This window comes from Cyrtonyx montezumae, unplaced genomic scaffold (genome assembly GCF_038088225.1).
Source record: "Cyrtonyx montezumae isolate F1298 unplaced genomic scaffold, pur_monq_1.0 scaffold_10, whole genome shotgun sequence".
Taxonomy (NCBI): Eukaryota; Metazoa; Chordata; class Aves; order Galliformes; family Odontophoridae; genus Cyrtonyx; species Cyrtonyx montezumae.
The window spans coordinates 12,848,163-12,868,836 of NW_027071826.1; the positions used below are offsets into that span (position 1 = coordinate 12,848,163).

Genomic DNA, 20,674 nt, shown 5'->3' on the forward strand with positions numbered 1-20,674 from the left:
TACGGCGAAGCTCTGAGGGGGGTACCGCCCTGGCGCCGGCATCGCGCTACATCTGTAGAATCAGAGTAGCCCGAGTTGCAGATGAGCCGTGAGGATCAAGTCCTGAACACTTCAAACGAAAACAGAATTATACGTTGCACAAGGTGCTCAAAAATTACTTAGAAAACTACATGTATTACAGAAATTCCACACACACAATTAAGTGTCAGTGTCTTTATTTTCACCCTTTAAAAAATATACCATCTAAAACTACTCATTTTTCTAAAATAACTGTTTATTTCATCTTTAATTGCCTCCAGAGGTAACGCACAAAACGCACACAAAAAAAATCTAAAGAAAATACTTTCCTCAGGCTCCCTGCTTACATCACACAGGGATACATTGTTTATATACAACATGTAACTGAAAAAAATCCAGGAGAAAAAACAGATTCTTAAGGTTCATAATAAGAAGCATGAAATACAGATACATTTACATATTAATCAATGCGCAGTAGTTTTATAGAAGGACTATTAAAATCTTGTCGCCACATACTAGTACAGTGTAAAAATAAATAAATAAAATGAGGTTAATAAGACAGGCTTAGATTTGTTCAAACACTAAGAATTTTTACTGTAAATCACGTTGGGAACATTCTCCTTTTCTGTTTAGCACAGCTGTTAGGACTTAATGCTGTCATTTGACATCAGGATTGTTCTTGAAGAGATATTCTGCCTGCAAACAGAAGATTTTCAAAGTTACTTTTGAGACAGGAATGAGTTAAACATAAGAACTGAGCAAGAGGACAGGATACACAGATAAGACCATCACAATGAAGCAAGCTGAAACTGCAAAGCCACAACAGGTCAACAAACAGATGGAAATGGATCAGCACCTCCAACTGCAGTGAGGTGAAATGTGTACAGCAAGGAAGACCTATGGCTTTCATCTTCAGGACCGCGACCCACGACCACCAGGAGGCACAGTGCATGCCCATCCCAAGGAATTCAAGGCAGGCCTTATAGAAAACTTCTTGGAATTAATTGTAATAATACATCCGGTTCTCAGAAATGTATGCATGCTTTATGCTTTTAAATACATAGTTGCTTCTCTCTTTGGTGTGCAAGTTAGGCAGGGCTACCCCCCCCTCACACCCAGCGTGTGAGAGTAGTGCCAAATAAACATACCTGCTTTGTAACCTAACTTTTGATTCCACAAGTCACTTTCAAGTCCCTGATTTTAAAATGAACACAAAACAACAGTGATATACTGGATTTAAAAAAAAAAAATACTTGCAGAAAGTATTAAATGTGTCTAAAATGTCATCTCTGTTAGATACCTAAAATTAGCTTCATAAAAATACGCCCACCAAATTTTACCTCTTCGCCCCATCTGCATGGCAGTATTGGTTATTCCACAGAAAATTGTAGGAAGTACTTTAGGGTCTGATGTGTGGACCCAAAAGAGTAAATAGTTCTTACGAAGTTAAGCAGTTAGTAGGAAAGACCTCTTTCTCCTACAGCTAATGTTCATTCTAAGCTTTTCATTAGTTGAAAGCTTCTCTTCGTTAAAAAGTGATTGCTTGCTAACAACTTTCCAGGGAAGAGAATGAGAACAGCCTTACAGTGACAGATCTACAGCACCTGAATCCTTGTGAGAATTCAGTGCTGACCCTACTTTCAGCAGAAAGCTGAACCAAGAACTTCTTGAGGTCCCATGCAACTGGAATTGTTCTGTGTGACTCTTACTAAATTCACTTATTAATTTATCTGTGTATCGTAAAGAGGATTATTGAAGACTATCATTCAAATAGTATGGTTCTATCTAGAGGGGTATAAACAGAGTAGAATGATGCTTCTCTTTCTGTACACCTCAGGAATACAGCAGAATTGGCAGGGTACCTCAGAAAATCTGAAGAGCCCAAGCACTAACACAAAACTGAGTAACTTCTTCAGTTACTCTGTAGCAAAATGGGATTGATCCACAGTTTCAAATGGTCTCATATAGTTACAGGTTCATTAACTTACACAATAATTTCTGCTCACCTGTATTGCAGATAATTGTTATAATGAAGGTATGCAGAAGATAGTTGAAGTGCTAAAATTAACAGTCTTATCTATGTGAATATATTCACTAGAGTTTTTGAAACATACAATAATAATAAGTAATCACCTTACCAGAAAATCAACTGGATCATCTGGCCTGATCTTACAGCATTCATTTAAGCCTTGCATAAGCGTTGGCATAACATGCCTCATTAAATAGTTTCGTAGTGGAATGGACTGGGCTTCCAATAATTCTTGTTCTTGTTTTTTAACTTCCTCCAGTTGTTTATTCTACAAATAAATTTACAAAGCAACAAAATATAACATTAGTAAGAGCTACCAAATAGTTGACTGAATAGCAAAGGCTACCTAGAGGGGAAAAAAAAAAAAAAGTAGTCTTAAAAGCCACGGGTAAAACTTTAAAACTCACATGAGAAAAAATTTGGACTGCTAATTTAGAGAACATAATGTACCAAGGACAACAAAGAGAGCATGATGAAAATATGATTTTGCTGGGGAGGTTATTTCTCTCTTCTTAACACCTAAAAGGACATGTATTCTGAGGTTTTCAGATGCTCCTATTTCAATTAGATATTTGGGAAATGGGCTAGAAAACACTGCAGTAGTTTTAGCCAAAAGATAATTAAAAAAATATGTTTATTTTCTGCTCTCCTTATTTTATTCATTAGTAGCCTTAAGTCATATATAGATACAGCAAGTGGAAGATACTTTGAAGACTGCTTTTGCATATCTAAGGCCTAGCACAAAAGCAACAATTCAGATAAAACTGATAGATTATTATTTGAAAAATACATTTTCCTGTTTAACTGAATTCAGAAGTGCTACCAAATAACTTCTTCAAGTGATTTTACATCACTTTACTCAGATTGCAGCTAACATACAATCTCATGGGCAAATGAGTAATTGCATAGATTTCTTGAGCACCTGTCTATTTAAAAGGGTAAAGTTAAGTGTAGATATTATTTTAATACCTACTTTAGCTCTGCATAATGCAGTCACTTTCTTGAAAGTTAAAATGTTTAAGATATGTTAAGAACCTTTGCTAATCTCTTAGGCAAGTTTTGGACAGTGCAGAATGCTATTCACTCCTGATTGAAACTGAAAACCAAGCATGGAAGTACAGAAAAGTCTTACAAGTCAACATCAGAGCAATATTAAATCTTCCTTAAAGGTGAACAATTTCAGGTTATAGTTTCCCATATGTACATACAGGCATACAAATGTAAGAAAATTATTTTTTCTGTAGAATGGTCAGTTTACTTTTAAATAGCTATAACAGGAGACAGCTTCCTGGTGGGAAGAAAAAAACAAACCACCATGGATTCAGGTACGAACAAGAAATCTCTTATAATATGCATTTCATGTTATTTGGCTAAAATATCATTAGGAGTGGCAAAGTAAAGAAGGAAAAAGGATCATATGCAAATCCTGTGAAGCTGAAGCATTCTTCAGCCTGCTTCAGGTAGTCCTTTTCAACAAGGCCTGGAATATTGAATTGAGCAGTACTAGCCAGATCTAAAATACTTTATAAAGAATTAGAGAATTTATGCCAACCTTTCCATGTATACTTACATTAGTGTTGCCAGAAGCCCCATTGCTTCTACTTCTTAAATCACAGAAGTAACGTCTTCCCCAAAAACATGTTAACTTACCCACTTTTCCCAATTTGCTATCCTTTCAGCTCTTTCCTCAGCTTCTCTACGCTCCCGTTCAGCTTTTTCTTCAGCTTCTCTGGCAAGGCATTCCTCAGCTGCTTTACGTTCCAAACTCTCCTTTTCTTCATCTGTCAAACCATAGTTTCGTGGTTCCCCAATTTCTTTGATGATCTGTTTAACTATAAATCTGTTCTCAGAATCTTCATATTTGGCTACATCTTTAAAACAATACAAGAGAAAACTTTTCATTGCTGTCCTCAGTTATCAAGCCAGTAATGAGTAACTGCAAGACCTAATTACATATAGTGTTCATGCTGTTTGAATTTCCAATTATCATATGCAGCTGGACATAAAAACTACAGTTCAAGACAACTCTTTAGTCATTTAAAGTACTGCTAAGAACATTCTTGGCACTGAATTTGAAGGCTTAAAGAATACAGCCTTCTCTCAGATGACCAAGCAAGATTGCAACACAGATATTAAAACAGTCAGAATTAAAGGCATGTCTACTAATTTTTTTTTAATCTATTTAAAATATATTAAAAACTTTGATTCTAAGAGAGGAAAGATCACCAAAGTCCTCGTAAATTAAGGTCATCAAAGGAATCTACTGTTATAACTTTAATATTCCTTTTTGTAAGTCATCTAACATGCATGTGCCATCTCCAGTTTGCTGATGAAAATAACAGTGCACAAAGATAACTGATTTGCAGAATTCATGAAGTGAGTCATTGTAGTAAAATATGGTTTCCAGAATCTTGAAGCCTACTTCTTATGTACTAATCGTATTTCAGGGTCAGGAAATAAATAAATAAATAAAACCTTATAAAGCAATTCACAAGGCCATATGTTAAGATATTCTAAAATTATGGTGGAAGAAACACTTGACTAATCTCATTCAGTATTTCATGAATCAAGCACAATTCTTCAATAATTCTCCAGTAAGGCCAGTAAAGACAGACAATTTCCTTCAGAGTCTGACTGACATAAATCAGTAATCTGGTTAAATCTGATGATATTGATTCAGTGCTTCTGATAACCCAACTGCAACATCAGCCAGAATGGAGAGCTGTTCACAGAGTTGAAGTTTTCTCATAGAAATTATCTTCGCAATCAGTCTTTACATGAAACTATATGCTTGCATAGCTCAGTGGGCAGCAATCATGTGAATCATGTGAATATAGGGAAAGTATATAGCAATCAGTGCTATATATATGGTGAATATAGCAATATATATATACATTATTCTTTATAAATGTATATATTATATCCTTTATAAATATTATATATATATATATGGTGAATATAGCAATCAGTGAATCATGTGAATATAGGGAAAGTAATTCAGAGATGAACAGGATCTAAAGATGCTGCTGCTTTTAAGATGGAAATCAATATTACAAAGTGAATGTGAAAAACATCTGGAAGTTACTGAATGTCATAGCTGTGATACCTCAATAGGTAAGGCTAGTGGACCACTGAGTATCCTTATTTGGAATTAACTAGAGTTTTAGAATAATTTTGGGACGTAAATTTCAGCACAAAAAATACAATATTCTGTCGTAGAGCAAATGCTTCATAGTTCTCATGAAAATAAAACAATGTCTTGGATAGTGCTACTTACTTTCATATCTGGAAGTCTGTAATTTAAATTATGCCCAATTAATGACATCAGACCTCAATATTTTGTATTTCTAAAATTTACTCTCTGCAACGAAGTTGCTTCAGTTGTATCTGAATGAAGGTGCTAACTAACCTGCATTCCAGACCTCCCAGGCCTCTAGACAATCATTTTTACTGTTTGGATCCAATAACAAAAACAGCAGCATCAGCTGAAGACAAGAAAACCAAGTGTATCTCCATCTTATCACCTCCTTACTTTTATGAATTGGAAGATGGGAAATAAGATTTTAGTGCTAAACTGCATGAGAAAGTAGCCAGTAAATAACACAAAAATCATTCAGAACCTGGATACTTAGAAACTAAAAGATGGAAGGATAACTCAGAAATCATACTAAATGTAAAAATAATCACATGCCATTTTGTTCCACCACATTTCCTAATAATTTAATTACTGTCTTATTCAAAATATAGACTCCAAGATTAGTCAATTAATTTCTTAATTTTTTTGACTGTTCAATAATCAACTGCGATTCTACAAACATGTGATTCTATATCCCATCACAAATGTACATTCTGAACATCACCAACTTTAATCTAGTTGCAGAATTTTCTCTTGATCTTTCATTTCTTCTCTTTTCTTCCTCTCTCCCTTTCACAGTTGAAAGGCAGTTTGCTTATAGAATGTTATCCCATTCTCACTTTCTGAATAATCAGATTATAACCATCTTCTCAAGATTTTCTAATGATAGCGACTCTCTGGATAATGTGTAGAGAGGAAAAATTATCTCACATACAGGTATAAAATGATGCACTACTAATCTTGCACCTTCAGTGTTTAGTAACTTCATCCTTATAGAACATCCATTCATTGTCATGGCATCAGAGGATAAATTTAAAGAAAAAAAATATATAAGCAACCATAAAGTTCATGAAAATATACTATTATACCAGCCCAGAAAATGGCAAGAGCAGAGGTCCATAAGTTGTAACGATTTTGGTCATTTGGACTGCAAAACTGAATGATTAAAGCAAAACCTCATCTTCAAAATGTTACCCACAGAATCTAATCAGATTCACTCAGAATCTTTATGAACATAAGGATATTTATGCAGGTATTAAATACTTGTTGCATACTGATTATTTATATACATATATTTATGTACTTCCTTTAAAAATTTAATTTCATGACAATAGGAATTTTTATTCGCACTTAGCTAAGAATTTTATTATTTCATACCAATAAACTGAGGATGTATTTCAAGTTCATCGAAATAGTTGAGAACAGTCTCATCTTCTGCATTTTTCTCTCTGAAGTTATTCAAAGACTGCAGAAACCGGTCCTGAGTATAATGAGTTCCAACAACAACACTTTCTGGCAGATTTATTATTCTATTTTTAAGAAATTCATCCGATGCAGTCAAAGATATAACAAATTCTGTAAAGAAGAACACATTATCCTTGACTTTTTCCTCTTTCATATCTATCTTCTTTTAATAATCAATTTTAAATCACAAGTGAACACAAAAGATACATAACATAAATATTTCCTTATACATAATTTAGTTCTGAAACGCTGACGTTCAACTTTCCCAGATAGAGTAATCTAGCAAAATGTAAAGGAGATATATGCCTGTAAAGAAGCTTCATGTTTCAATTTGGCCAAGTTCTTTCTTAGCACTAATCAACAAGACAGTTCTTGTAATAAAAAGCAAAATAACCTTAAGAACAGAACTCCACCCACAGCCTCCCCATTAAATAAATAAAGCCCACCACCCACTCCACCCTAAAAACAACAACAACAAATAAAAAAATATTCACACAAACCTTCCAAGACCATCAAAAACATTTTTGGATCATTGTTTTTTCCAAAACAAATTTTCACAGAGTTGATAAGTTGTTGTTTTTTTCTTTAAAAAACATCCAGTGACTGAAGTCCTTGCTTTCAGGGAGAACGCGGTACTTCTTCAGACCATCACAATTCACACATTTCAATCACCTTCAAACACCTTTGATGGGGTGGCATTTCTCCAACCCATTGTAATTCATTTACATTTATTCTTTTGAAATGGTGACAAAAAGTACTTTCTTTGTGAATAACAGAAACTATTTCAGAAATCAGCCGTTCCTAAGTGAAACCAGGTAGAAGTCCAATTTTTAAAATTAAACCTTGGTCCCATTCAAGGAAGTGCAAGAACAGAGAGATTTTTCAGATCTTTCTAAATATCCTTAACTCTCACAGCAGCCAGTAAGCTCTCACGCAGGAAAAAAACCAAACCACCCAGATTATGCATTTAAGGTATTCAACATTTATACTGACTGTGCAACTGTAACATAAAATATTCCAAACTGAAGCAATAAAGTAAGAGCATAACCACCACCATACAGCCTTTTTTGCAAAGGCGAAAATCACTCTTAATTCACAGCTTTAATAATGCAACAAAATGAATTTGGTAACATCTTCCAAAATACCATGCTAAGCAGCAGAAATAATTCCACAAAGGGGAAAAGAAACATCATGGGGTTTTAATGTGCCATGTTCAGCAGCTCATGTTTATTCCACTAGTAGCTGCTGTAATCATATCAGACATTATAAACCTTCAGTTGATGATATTTTCACAAAAACTAAGGGAAAAACAACAACAACAACAACAAAAAAAGCAAGTCAAACCCCTCATTTTGAATAATTACTCACTTTCAAATATTATGGCAACCATGTTTTACAAATTAGATGTTTTGTTTGCCTTAAAAGAAATATGAACAGATGGAGTGATATTTTGGACTTCTTGTTGGTGGCAGCAAGATTTGAAAACTCTGTTTTTTATGGGTTTTTTTGTGTGTGTGTGTGTATATATATATAAATCAAACTTACCAGGTGTTATTAATTTATCATAGTTTGGTATCTTGCCTGTAATTTCTTCCTCCTCCACTTAAAACAAAAGCAATACGTTGTTCAGATTATCATTTGAAGTAACAAAACCATTATATTTGCTAATAACTTCTCCTATACAAATACTTTCAAAAAAATATTCAATTTATCCTAATTGTTGGGAATTAATCAAAACTATCCACCAGTTTAGAGAGAGTTGATATGGAATCCATGCTTTCAGCCACCACAGATTTACCATGGGATACTAATAGCTGTTTAGCTATTCAGCAAAACATTCTTTTTCATATATAGTCATAAAATATGTCCATATTATATCTCTGTCCCTGGCCTCTCCAGCACAAAAAAAGAGACAGCTTGGAACAGTGTGTAGAAACAGCCTGGAACAGTGTGGTTAAAATGCTTTCTGATGTCATCTGATCTTCTCCACTAGTTGACTCAACTGTTTGACGAGTATCAGCTGAGCAAGAAGATTTATAACCCACCACATTAAGATGAAGTTTGTGTTGAGATTAAGGTTTTGTTTTCCTTAAAATGCTGTCCTCTAATCTATGCAGTTGATTCTTGCTTTTCATGCATAGTCAGTGCTGGCTAACAATTTGAAATGCATACTGTAGAATTTCGCTAAAGTTGCATCCTTTTGAAGCTCATCTAATACACCCACTCTAACTCACAGAACATGAATTGGCTCAATCCCCTTCCAAAGTAAATTTTGTATGTTATGAACAAAATCTGTCTTACAGCTTTCTCGTGCAGTGCAGTTCAACATCATTCTTATTTGTGTATTTATTTAGTAGGTTGACAGCCAAAATCATCTCAGTAACGTCTTGCTGAGTATATTTTACAATCCATTACAATCCTTAAATTTAATTTAAAGCATCATGTGAAAACAACTGCTTTGTGTTCTGCTCTGCAGTCAAAACAGTGTTGATAAACTAATAGGAAACTGAGAAAAATAAAAGTTATGACACTATTAGCAGCCATAAAATCAAAAGCAGCAGCACTTACAGTTAAAAAGATCTCTTGCCTGGTCATAGGTCTTTGGAAAGCCATCTAAAACATACCCTTGATTCCTACAAGGCATAGATTTGAGCTTGTCTTTAAAGAGTTTAATAACATAATGATCATCTAGACGCCCTAAAACAAAAAGAAGTTTATTAAGTACCTAGTTTATGGAAAAAAATGAGTATCTGAAATTATTTTACTAACAGTTTTATTCATTTATAAGAGGCAATTTTTGTTCTCCAAAAAATATGGGTTTTTAAAGTCTCTGCATGCTGTAAAAGGTTTATAGAATATAAATCTATATATAGATAGCCTTTGTATTTATAGAGTATAAAGCTATGTATGTAGCTATGAAACAAAACTACAATCATATAAATATTGGAACATTAAGGATACAAAACATGAATTTAGATGTTCTTGAATAATTCAGTGAGGTTTGATATGAAGAATAAAGAAACAATAGAAAAAAAGCATGTGATAAACCAAATATTTTATTTTTACAATTAACAGTAAGACTTAAAGCAAGACAAAAGAATGCAAAATAGATTTTGCAAGTTCTACTTACAGATAAAAAGACAAAGTAACTTATTACACTGAACTACATTATTGGGAAAATACACCATAGTAAAAAAGTTTGTTTTTACCTAATTTTCATCCTCTTGCCTCTAGTTCCCTATTTTGTTTTGTTGCAGCTATTAGCAGTCTTAAATATTATAAACTTAAGTTATCTTTAAAATATGTTACATCTTAAAAGACATTACCATTTTAACAACAAAATAAGGCATGCAGACTAAATGTTGCCAAATTTTTACTTTGCAAATTTGATTGACATACTTCATCTTTTACTTTCTATTATTGAAACTACTTACTCTGCTCTGATGAGAAAACACATGATTAAAAAAACAACTACTGGCTAAGAATCTAAAGATACTGTATATAGAGATATTAATACACATATATATATAAACTTAGGGAGTAGAAAATAATTATGTAAAAGATATAAGGAAGTAGAAGGATAGTCCCACTTCATTACTTAATATTTCCTACCTGCATTCTGCTCCATGCTTTCTTTAATTCCAGCTAACAACTCATTTGCTTCTTCTGCATTTGCACCCTCTTCTTCATCATCCTCTCCGTCTTGTTCCATACTGTCAGATTCCACTTCTTTAGGAGCCACAATTTTCTCCTGAAGGCAAGATAAGAAACATGAATTGGCTCAGAAATTCTATGGCCAGATTTTCTTACGTACATGGATGTAGAAAAAGAAAAAGAAAAAAATCACATATACTCTTGGAAAGCGAGATACTGAGTAACTTTCTGTCTTCAAAAGGAATTTTAAGTCTAACAGTTCAATGCATCCCCAAGGATCATCAGTATATCAAAAATATATCTATTCTAAAAACTGAACTTATTTTAATAATGCCTACTTTTCTGATCTGAAAAATATAAGGAAGTGAATAATGTCAACACTCATCTGTATATTCTTATTTCTCAAAATGTTTTGTTGGAATATTATTATTGTCTTTAGTCATTTTTAAATAGATGAATAAAAATGAATTTAAACTCCATAAAAGTCACACACCAGTTCTGCTATTGATTCAGAAATCACATCTTTGATCTTAATATGATGCAGCTTGTAGTGTTTACAGATCTCTTCAGCAATGGTAGATTTGCCAACCCCTGGAGGACCATGAATGTAAACTCTGAGAGGCTGGAAAAAAAAAAAAGATGGAGATGTAACATAATTCTAATTTTATATATATACACACACACACACACACACACACACACACACATATCTGTATATATATATTTAAAATAAACATTTTTCCCTATAACTAATAATAAATGTTACTTATCATTAAATTTGCATAAATTTGATTAATTTGCATTAAGTATCTATCTTTCTAATGAGCATCATCTATATCATCTGCTGCCTTTGAATAACGGTTAATTTAATAGTACAACTTCAGTAACTGAAAAAAAAAGTCACATTTCTGTTGAACAGACTCACTGACTAACTTATAGTGGCACTACTAGAAGTTGAACAGTCAAGAGAGACTAAACATAACCCCATATATAGGATGCAGTGAATTCTAGAATTAGATGACAGATATTCTAGTATGTAAATGCAACTATTTCACATCTGAGGGAGCCTTGTCATCACCATAGTTATTTTGATCTCAAAAATTTCACATTCCATCACAGTCCAACAACAGTTAGTTGTTACATCCTATCTTACCAATGGTTGAATAATTATAATTGAGAATCTGGAATAACAATAAATATAAACTCCAAATCATACATCTTTAATCTCATATCCTAATTCAGAAAATCTGGTGGTTTACACTATTTAAATCTTTAAGTAACTACTTCCTTATACTTGAATACAGAAGTTCTAAATATTTAGCTAACATAGGAAACAGAAGAATTGTTTGTTATATTATACAATCGAGCAGGGTAAAAAGAAAGCTACATTGTAATTAATACCCTCACCCAGTAAGTATAATGAAGCATGCAAAATGTTCACCTAACTACTGACTCTAAAATAAAATAAATTAAAATATATACATATATATTATACAGTTACTGCTTTCTTGGAGCCAAATATATCTGAAATTACATATATTGCAAACTAGTTTCAAAGAAGCAGTTTTCCATCAAGAAGTTTGTTTTCACCTACAAGGTTTAAATTTTAGACATAACAGGAAATATTAGATGATCATTTTAATTAGCATTTAATTCAACTTTCAATAATGTTCACTTATTTTAGGTCACTATCAATATTTTATGCATTTTTACTAAATGAAATGAAAGCTCACATTTATATAACCATTTCCACTTGAAAAACAGAGCACTTGAGAATAGCATACACCAAACCATTACCAGAAGTCCTCGACTTTGCTTGTATTCCTCAACAACCTGTTCAATGTTCTCCACCAGCCCTGTCTGAGCAACCCACTTTATGTTGAAAGTCTCTTTCAGAAACATAGCTTCAATTCGCAGGTTCACAAGCAACATATCCACATGTGCTTGCTGAAGGAGCAAAACAACATTTAATTAAAACATGTAATTTCTCTGTGTTAAAAGAACAGTTAGTTTCAACTAGATACTAGAACTGAGGGTAGAAAACAGAAAGAATTTAAGCACAGGGAAAACAGGTTTATGTGCAAATGCTCTTAAGGTTTTTTTTTGTTGTTTTTTTAAAACATGTTTTCCACATATGGTTACATATTCTCAAGAATTATTACAATACAAACCACTGAACAATTATTCAGTGCTATGAAGAGGTCTCATACTGTTCACAGGAAAAACATTATTTTGGAAATTCATTAAGCACTGTCTTAAAAACAGCAAGGTTCTAATATATTTATTTCACATATGAACAGTTTATTCCAGAAACGTAGATGAAGACATCTTAATTTATATATGCTGCGTACATTAGCCTTCATAGTACCTCACTTTATTTACTAATTTATTATGATTTTCTACAGGTTTTGTCAGCATGCTCCAGTACTCTTAGCATATCAGCAACATCACTGCTTATCTACTTTTCTAGATCAATCTATAATTCCTCAAAAAAATGTTTGTTTGAAAATTAGGTTTTAATTTGCCTATTTTCTATGCTTATTTTTAGCCATATTTTAGAGTTACACTTTTCCACTGATATAAAAAAAAAAGTATATTTTATGATACACATAAGTTTACATTCTTTCATTATGTAAAAAAAGGAAAGAAATACTAACAGTTAACTCTTTAGTCAAGAATGCATTTTCTTTTGGAAGCTTCTCAATTTTTCCTGGTCCAACATGTTTACTGATACACTGTAAAGAAAAAAATAGTAGTACATGTATTCGATCAGATTCTTAGGAAGAAAAAAAATAAACAAAAAAAAAACAACAACAGGATTTCTAGAGATAAAATACATCCTTTAAGTGTTATGTTTTTTTAAGTAATGTTTCTGTTTAAGTTAATGATGTGACTGTTGTAGGGGAACTGTTATGTCTCAGCTTGAGCTGGAGCACCTGGTGAAGGGCGTGGCTTGCCTAGAAAGCACAGGCAAATTGTTTGTACCTGTGTTCCCCATATGGCCAGAAGGGGTGAACTCAGAGTGGAGCCACACTGAGATCAAGTAAGGGTCAGCCACTGAAGGGAGGGTATCCATTTGACATAGGTTGCCTCCTGGGAAGGAATATCGCATAGTCAGAGAGAATCCCTTCACCAGTTGAGTGAGTTCAGCTCTTCTTTTTGTATGCAATTATTGGTCAACCTGCAAATACTGTGCCCAGTGTCATCAAGAATCTGGAACAACTGTTGAAGTTAATTCTGCGTTTTGTTCAAAGGACAGAACTCTTGGAGGATTTTGAATCATTTTGTTTATTTTTTTAACACAAGGTAATTCACAGAAGCTTAGAGACTTCTACATCAGTAAAAATGTCTACTTTTAATAATTCTGTAGACACCTGAAAAGCAGAAATTCCTTACCTTTATTAATTCTTGACAGGTGTGCATAGACTCATCTACTGCAAGTATGTAGTGAAACCTTGGCCTGTGGTCTGCTACATTTTGTAACACGCTGGAACATAGGAAATACAATCAAGGCCAGAGAAGCATATACACCTTTCCACGTGAGATGCATTTCAGAAGCAATCCTAATACAAAGTTGTTTTCATGTATGTTTTCCTCAATAAAAAAGTACAGATAGGTACTTTCTTTCTAAGGAAGCCCAAAGGATAAAAAGCAATGCCTGTACAAAATAACTTAAGCTGTAGAGTCCATGTTCCATTTTCAGTTCTGTGCCAGTTAACTGATACTATGCTCTACACACAGCACAGCCAGTAATTACTTAAGTGCATCTGTGCATTCTTAATAGCATCTGTGCAACAGACACGAAAGGTTTCCAGAAGGCATATTTAGGACTGAAGAAACTGAAGCCTATGTATGCCTCAATAACAAGAGATTAATAGCATTCTTAAATCCACTCTACTCCAATTTAAAAGTCTGAGTACTTTCTTAGTAGGTTCAGAATTGTTACCTAGCTTGTTATCAGTGACTATCCAAGAGAAACTTTATTTACTTACGCTGCTAAATCATGAACATGAATGGTTGGAATATAATTGTTTCCATGTCCAAAAACAGGTATTGCAGTAGCCTCACTAAGCCAACCTATCTGAAATTAAAAATGGATAATTAAGTTAGAAAATTACATTTTTAACTAGGTGTATTTGTGCACTGGCTACCTTATCTATTCAAGACTTTAAAATTCAATGTATTGAACCATTTTTGAAACTGCAGTAAACAATTCTGAGAAATACCAGCAGCCTACAAAAAACAAACAAACAACCATCAATAAACTTCTTTAAAGAAATATCTTTGGTCCTTCCAAATGTTATTTTTAGTACCTTGTAACTCTAATACAGACAAGAACAATGTAATGTTGAAAAGACATTTTTCCTCGTTGCATTGATGTGATGGATATGTTCTGATTGAAGACTGCAAATGGGGAAACTGTTAAAATATTATGGAGAAGCTAAAAAACATACACAGCCAAAAGGGTGAAAATCACTTCAATTGTAGCTAAAACTCATATCAAAGGGATCAACTGATAATTTCTGTTCACAAGAACATTAAGCCTACGATACCAAATCTATTACATGTGTATTTAATTCTAAAGCAAATTCACCTTAAATATTAAACAAACCATCAAAAATACTTGGATATCTACCTTAAAAAAGTAGTGTAAGACTCCTTCCCCGGCTCCATACTGAAGTCCTGAAGCAACAACATATGTTGAAAATACATGCTTGTTCTGTGAAATAAAATCAGCAAGAGTTTTCGTAATAATATGGTATTGCTAATGGAATACTAGCTTGTACTGAAACTTGAGAACTTTTATACCAAATGTACAAATTGTTAATAATAGCTCTCTTAAAATTTGGAGCAAGATCAATTGTTGCATAACTGCTAGTTTTGTTGTTCTTATTGGTAATATTTATTCCTTTAAAAAATATATTAAAAAAATCAGGATTGGTGTATCTGCATTTGAGATAAAATTCTAAAACATTCCTAAAAGTTAAGAAATCAGAAGTTAGGCGTATCAGTAAAGTTATCAGGGTAATATGCTTCTATTTCCTTTTTCCAAGAGATATCACTCTGAAATTTGTGGGAGCTTTCTTTCCCACTGGTATTATATTTGTATTTGATTGCCGACAAGTGGAAAATAAGAGCCCAATACTTTTGTAATCACTTTGCTTTCATTTTGATATAAAGTTTCAAACAAAATCAGTAGCCTATAAATTGTTTTCCTAACCATACATCATGGTCAACTCTTGTATTTTTTGCTGTACAATATACCATGACCAATATACCTGGTCATGAATTTGTCTGTTCTGGTTGACGGTTTATGGAAAATGATGCTGCTTCAATCATCTGTGAGAATGGTTATATACACAGGAGAAATAATTTGTGAATCACCCTATGGAGAGACATTTCTAGCAAGTCTTTTAATGCAGAACCACTTAGTTATTTTTAAGTTGAAACAAGATTGTTAAATAATTCTGGTTTTCTAAATATATCAAACCTGCATTTACCAAGAGAGAGAACAAACATTTAGATTTGAGGTCAATTTTTTTTTCATCTACAGAGAGTACAACTGTATACACTGTGTTTGTGTAATGCATTTACATCTTTCTGCTACAAAATAAATCTTTGTAATAAAAATTACTTCAACTCAGTTATTCAGCTGAGTTATTAATCAACTTGTTATTAATCACATGTAATATTACAGTCAGAGGATATTATAGATAGCACATATTCTCCCCATTAAGTTTTCTTGAGTAGTACTAAGACAGAAATTATGTATAACCTAAGAACAGCAGCTGTCAGGTTTGTTCTGCACAGACTGCACATGTGCTCCAGGAGAAGGTACACTGATTTCTGTCTCACAGCAAGAAAAATCTGACCTTTCTGTGAAAGCACAGGATGGGCCATTTCTCATCTACCCTAAAAAGCAGGTAGCTAGTAGGATATTTTACCACTTATTTCACAGTAGGTTCTGTGCCACTTACAGAACACAAACCACAGTTCATTACCCAGTGAAACACAAACCAGTAAAACAGACCCAAATCCTCGTACACACACACACAAATCTATTTAGTGTCACGAGTCACCTGTGAAGTTACTAATTGAGATAACTGGACATACAACATGAATAAAATGAAGCAATTATTTGGTAAGCTCCAGTTACACACAGTGTATTTAAGGACATTCAAGTTACTGTGTAATATTCATTAAAACCACTAGATGTCACATTTCAGCTATTATAATTAGTTCTGAGCTTGGTTGTTTTGTTTGTGCATTTCATTCTAGTTAAAAGTTTTAAGTGGGAATAGCTTTAAATTCATAGACTTGGGAACTGGGTGGCCATTGAGAATAGAGCTGGGAGGCAGCTCTTCTCTCAGAAAAGCTACACGGCCCTAATATTTTGCTATAAAGATAAAGGTAAAAATCTTTAAGTCCATCTTTTTTTCCCTTGAGGTGTCCCCACACAAGCTCCAGCTTTAATTCTCTCTTGTACAAACAACATAATAACATGTTTTTTCATTTTTAAATGAGATAAGCATGATTTACTTAGTAGATACTGAAAAAAGGAATTTGGGATCTGTATTATGAACTATGTACGTTAAATATAACTTATGTATTAATTCTAAAACACAGCCTCCTCTGTACTTAGCATTTTATTAAAAAGGGTGATATTCACATCTATAAAAGATATAATACACTACTATAATACTACTAGATAATGCTCTAGGATGACCAATCCATTTTTCAGTGTTTTTTTTTTTTTAAAGCTTATTTAAAAGCAAAGAAACAAACATATACATACAATTTTTCCAAGTTTGAGAACAAGTTTTTCAGCATTTAAGTGATCCACAAAGTTAGGATGAGATTTTCTTCTACGATAATCTTCCTCAGTAAAAGGAATCTCAGAATCCTCCTAGGAAGAAAAAAAGTCAGATGTTATACTCGTCTTAAAACTGAATAGTTTTTTAAAGCCCATATTTTTAAAACAGGTTGTTAACATATTTTTAAAAATCTGTTCTGCTTTCATTTGATATTTTCAAAACTTCTAAAGCCAGTAGTTGAGAAAGTATGTCCAAGCAGTCCTAATGTCTGCCCATCACAGTATTTCACTGCCTATACTTGTCTACTTATTGGAATACATTTAACAAATCCAGCAGTAAGTGGGGGTTGAAGTGAAAAGACCATTAAAAATATATATACTGAATAATAGCAGATGAAGTTAGTGTTATCAAAGTACATACTTCAGTACTTTAATTGAAGTTAACAAATAAAGCAAATGGAAATATTTATTCATTTATTTTCCATTAAATGGAAATAATCAGTAAAAGAAGAGTGTTCTCTCATATTACTTACTGAGTCAGGGGGTATGGTTTTTGCCCAGCTCATTACTGTTGAAATGAGGATGAACATTTTTGGTGTTGCAAAATGCTCTATTTCCATACGTAGGGCTGTTGAATGAAAGCAAAGAATTTACCTATTGTAAACTGTATTACATAAACGGTATATTTGATTTTGGCCCTGTTTATGATATAATGTTCTGTGTTCAGTGTTTTGAAGGAAATAGCTTTATTTTTCTTGGCATAAAATAGAAATTAATCAATGATAAATAAGAAAACGAACAGAAAAATATTGTCAAACCACAAGATCAGTCATTAACATAACCTACACAGAGATGCATATCACAGAAAAAGAATAAAGAAACAATTTATACTAGAAAGTGGTTCACCTTTATTGACTGCTGAGGGACAGGAATAAATGAGTTTGTTGTAACTGAAACAGAACATCTACAAAATTCAAGGGAAGTTTCTTTAATTTACAGCAAAATTATTAAACAGTAAACAGAAAACCACAGTTTAGTTTAACTATATTATAAAGAGCAATATTGCACTGTCACCGTAAAATGATTCCCGACACCCAACAGATTTTGCATATAGCGATTATATAGCGATACACAAAGCTGTATGTGTTGACTGCTAGTAATAATTTTAATAACAGATTTAAGTAAAAAAAAAATAAAAAAAAAACCTTGAGGTCACAGAATCATAGAATGGCTTGGGTTTGAAGGGACCTCAAGGATCATCAGGTTCCAACCCCCCTGCCACAGGCAGGGACACCAACTTCCAGATCTGGTATTAGACCAGGTTGCCCAGGGCCCCATCCAACCTGGGACAGAGCACAGAGCATCCACAGCTTCTCAGGGCACCTTGTTCCAGTACATCACTACCCTCCCTGTGAAGAACTTCCCCCTGAAATCCAGTCTAAACCTTTGCTTCTTGAGCTGAAAACCATTCCCACTTGTCCTACCACTATCTACCCAAGTAAAAAGTTGATTCCCCTGCTTTTTATAATCAACTTTTAAATACTGGAAAGCTGCAATGACGTCTCCTTGTTGCCTTCTCCAGGCTGAACAACCCCAGCTCCTTCAGCCTGTCTTTGTAGGGGAGGTGCTCCAGCCCACTGATCATTTCATGGCCCTCCTCTGGACCCTTTCAAACAATTAAGATAATTATATAAAACACAGAAACATTTAAGGTGGATAAAAATTTCCTCCTGTGAGCAAATACAAGTTGATGATAGTGGATAGTTTTTTATGGAAATAGCTGTCTACACAGGTATGTCACTTCAAGTGTTGGATCATCCTATGACAGTTTCTCTAGTTTAGGAATGTAAGCAAGGGACGATGAAATGCATTTGACTTAAATGAAGATTTTCCCATCAAGTAACCCTGTTTTATATTATAGTAAATTATAAATCTCAGGTTAATTCATTAGATATCTATAATAAACTTCTGTAGCTGTTTAGCAGTCTTCAGTTGATGGCAGTACTAACCAGAAGCAGCCCATGTTGCTTCCTCAATTTGGTTTTCATCCTCAGTGATATTATATAAAATGATGTCACATTCAAGCAAATAACTTAAGAGCTCTTTCCGAGAGGAGGCCTGAGGGAAAAGAATAGTTAAAATTTGTTGGTTAAAAAAAAAAAATGAAAGAAAAAGAATAAAAAAAAAAACACTATCCAAAATTCCTTTTCAGATTTAACTTACTGGTAGAACGTAGTTTTCTCACACATAGATTTCTGAAAAGGATGCTTGGATAACTTACAAGACTCACGTCAAACTATTTGTCATGAAAAGTAAAGCAATACAATGCAAATTAATTGCTGAAACTTCTGATTTAAATGCACATTGATATAGACATAAAATTTTAAGTGATTTTAGGATTTGTATTTTCAGTTAAGCATATGTTAATATCACAAAATATTATGGCTTTTGCAGGTATTTTGAGCAAGAATCAGGTGGCAAAAGGGAAAGACAGAAAAAGCAAGTTTCCTTAGAATACAGTGTTTGAGTTTACATAGTTACCTTTGTTTTAAATTATTATTAAAATGCTCATCTGTATAGAATTTCAGATCAAAATGTTCACATTTTTGAAGAGATTCTGGATAATCAACTTGATGGTTACAAACAATTTTGGTTTCGGGAAACAACAAGCAAGTCTCCTTCAGTTAACTGAACTTTGGATGTACATAGAAAGAAGTGGGTATTTGGAACAGCTAGCTGCTAGTGACAGCTGTGATTTCAGTGAAGTGCTGAGAAGGGAAGATGCTCTGGTTACAGCGCCTCTACGGTGATAGAAGACACAGGAGTGTGTTTTGAGGGAAAAAGTGATCTGTGGGTGATTTATTAATGAGGGTCATTGATGTGACTTGCAATATTTCTATGTTGTCTAACAATGACCTGAAATAAGGTTACGACTTACTGCGCATATTTCCTCTGCAAAACGTGGTTTGGTATTCTCTGGCGTAGACAGAGTCCCCACTATCTGGAAGAGTCCCTCCTTCGGCCTCCTGGAAACTTCAGCCTCCGAGTGGCTCTCATTTTCCTCCTCCTCTTCTCCCACGCTTTCTAGCGACGCTCCAACAACACAACCGGATAAATACTGCAACATACAAGACGCACGTTCGCACACACCCGCCCGGCTCGGGTCCCCGCTGCTCTGCCCGCCCCGCAGGCAGCCCGTGCCCGAACCTCGCCGATGTTGCGGCCGCAGTAGGTATCGAGGTGGTTGAGGAAGATCCTGCGGCTCCGCGCAGCGCCCGCCGCCATGGCCGCAGTGTGGGGCGACGCGGCGCGTTGCTAAGGGCGGGCAGCGCTGGGCGGGGGCTGCGCGGCCTCGGCCGTGCGCTCGTCTCCTGCTGCTGAGAGCCCTGCGGGGGGAACTTTGTTCCTGACTTCCGGACACCGGTCAGGGCAAAACCTAGTGCTGCTGACAGAAACCAATTTGTAAGGCTTTGTTATTTGGCGGTCCTACAGCAGGGAGGCTTTGAGGTGGCCCGTCTCTGGTAATTCGTAGTAAGGAATAGTGCGTTCTGATCACAGA

At 34.2% G+C, this 20,674-nt stretch overlaps 1 protein-coding gene across 1 annotated transcript; it reads right to left on the bottom strand.

The window, feature by feature from the left end:
- Positions 1-419: 419 nt before the first annotated feature.
- Positions 420-20,406, bottom strand: AK7 (adenylate kinase 7). The gene is made up of 18 exons (XM_065755680.1): positions 20,323-20,406; positions 20,054-20,233; positions 19,125-19,233; positions 17,649-17,743; positions 17,098-17,208; positions 14,938-15,021; positions 14,294-14,382; positions 13,698-13,788; positions 12,959-13,036; positions 12,099-12,248; positions 10,795-10,923; positions 10,260-10,398; positions 9,216-9,344; positions 8,193-8,249; positions 6,561-6,758; positions 3,698-3,918; positions 2,157-2,315; positions 420-714 (listed from the first exon to the last, which is right to left on the bottom strand). The coding sequence occupies exons 1-18, from the start codon at positions 20,398-20,400 to the stop codon at positions 676-678; spliced, it is 2,136 nt and encodes a 711-aa protein (XP_065611752.1). The 5' UTR covers positions 20,401-20,406; the 3' UTR covers positions 420-675.
- Between the last annotated feature and the right edge of the window lie 268 nt (positions 20,407-20,674).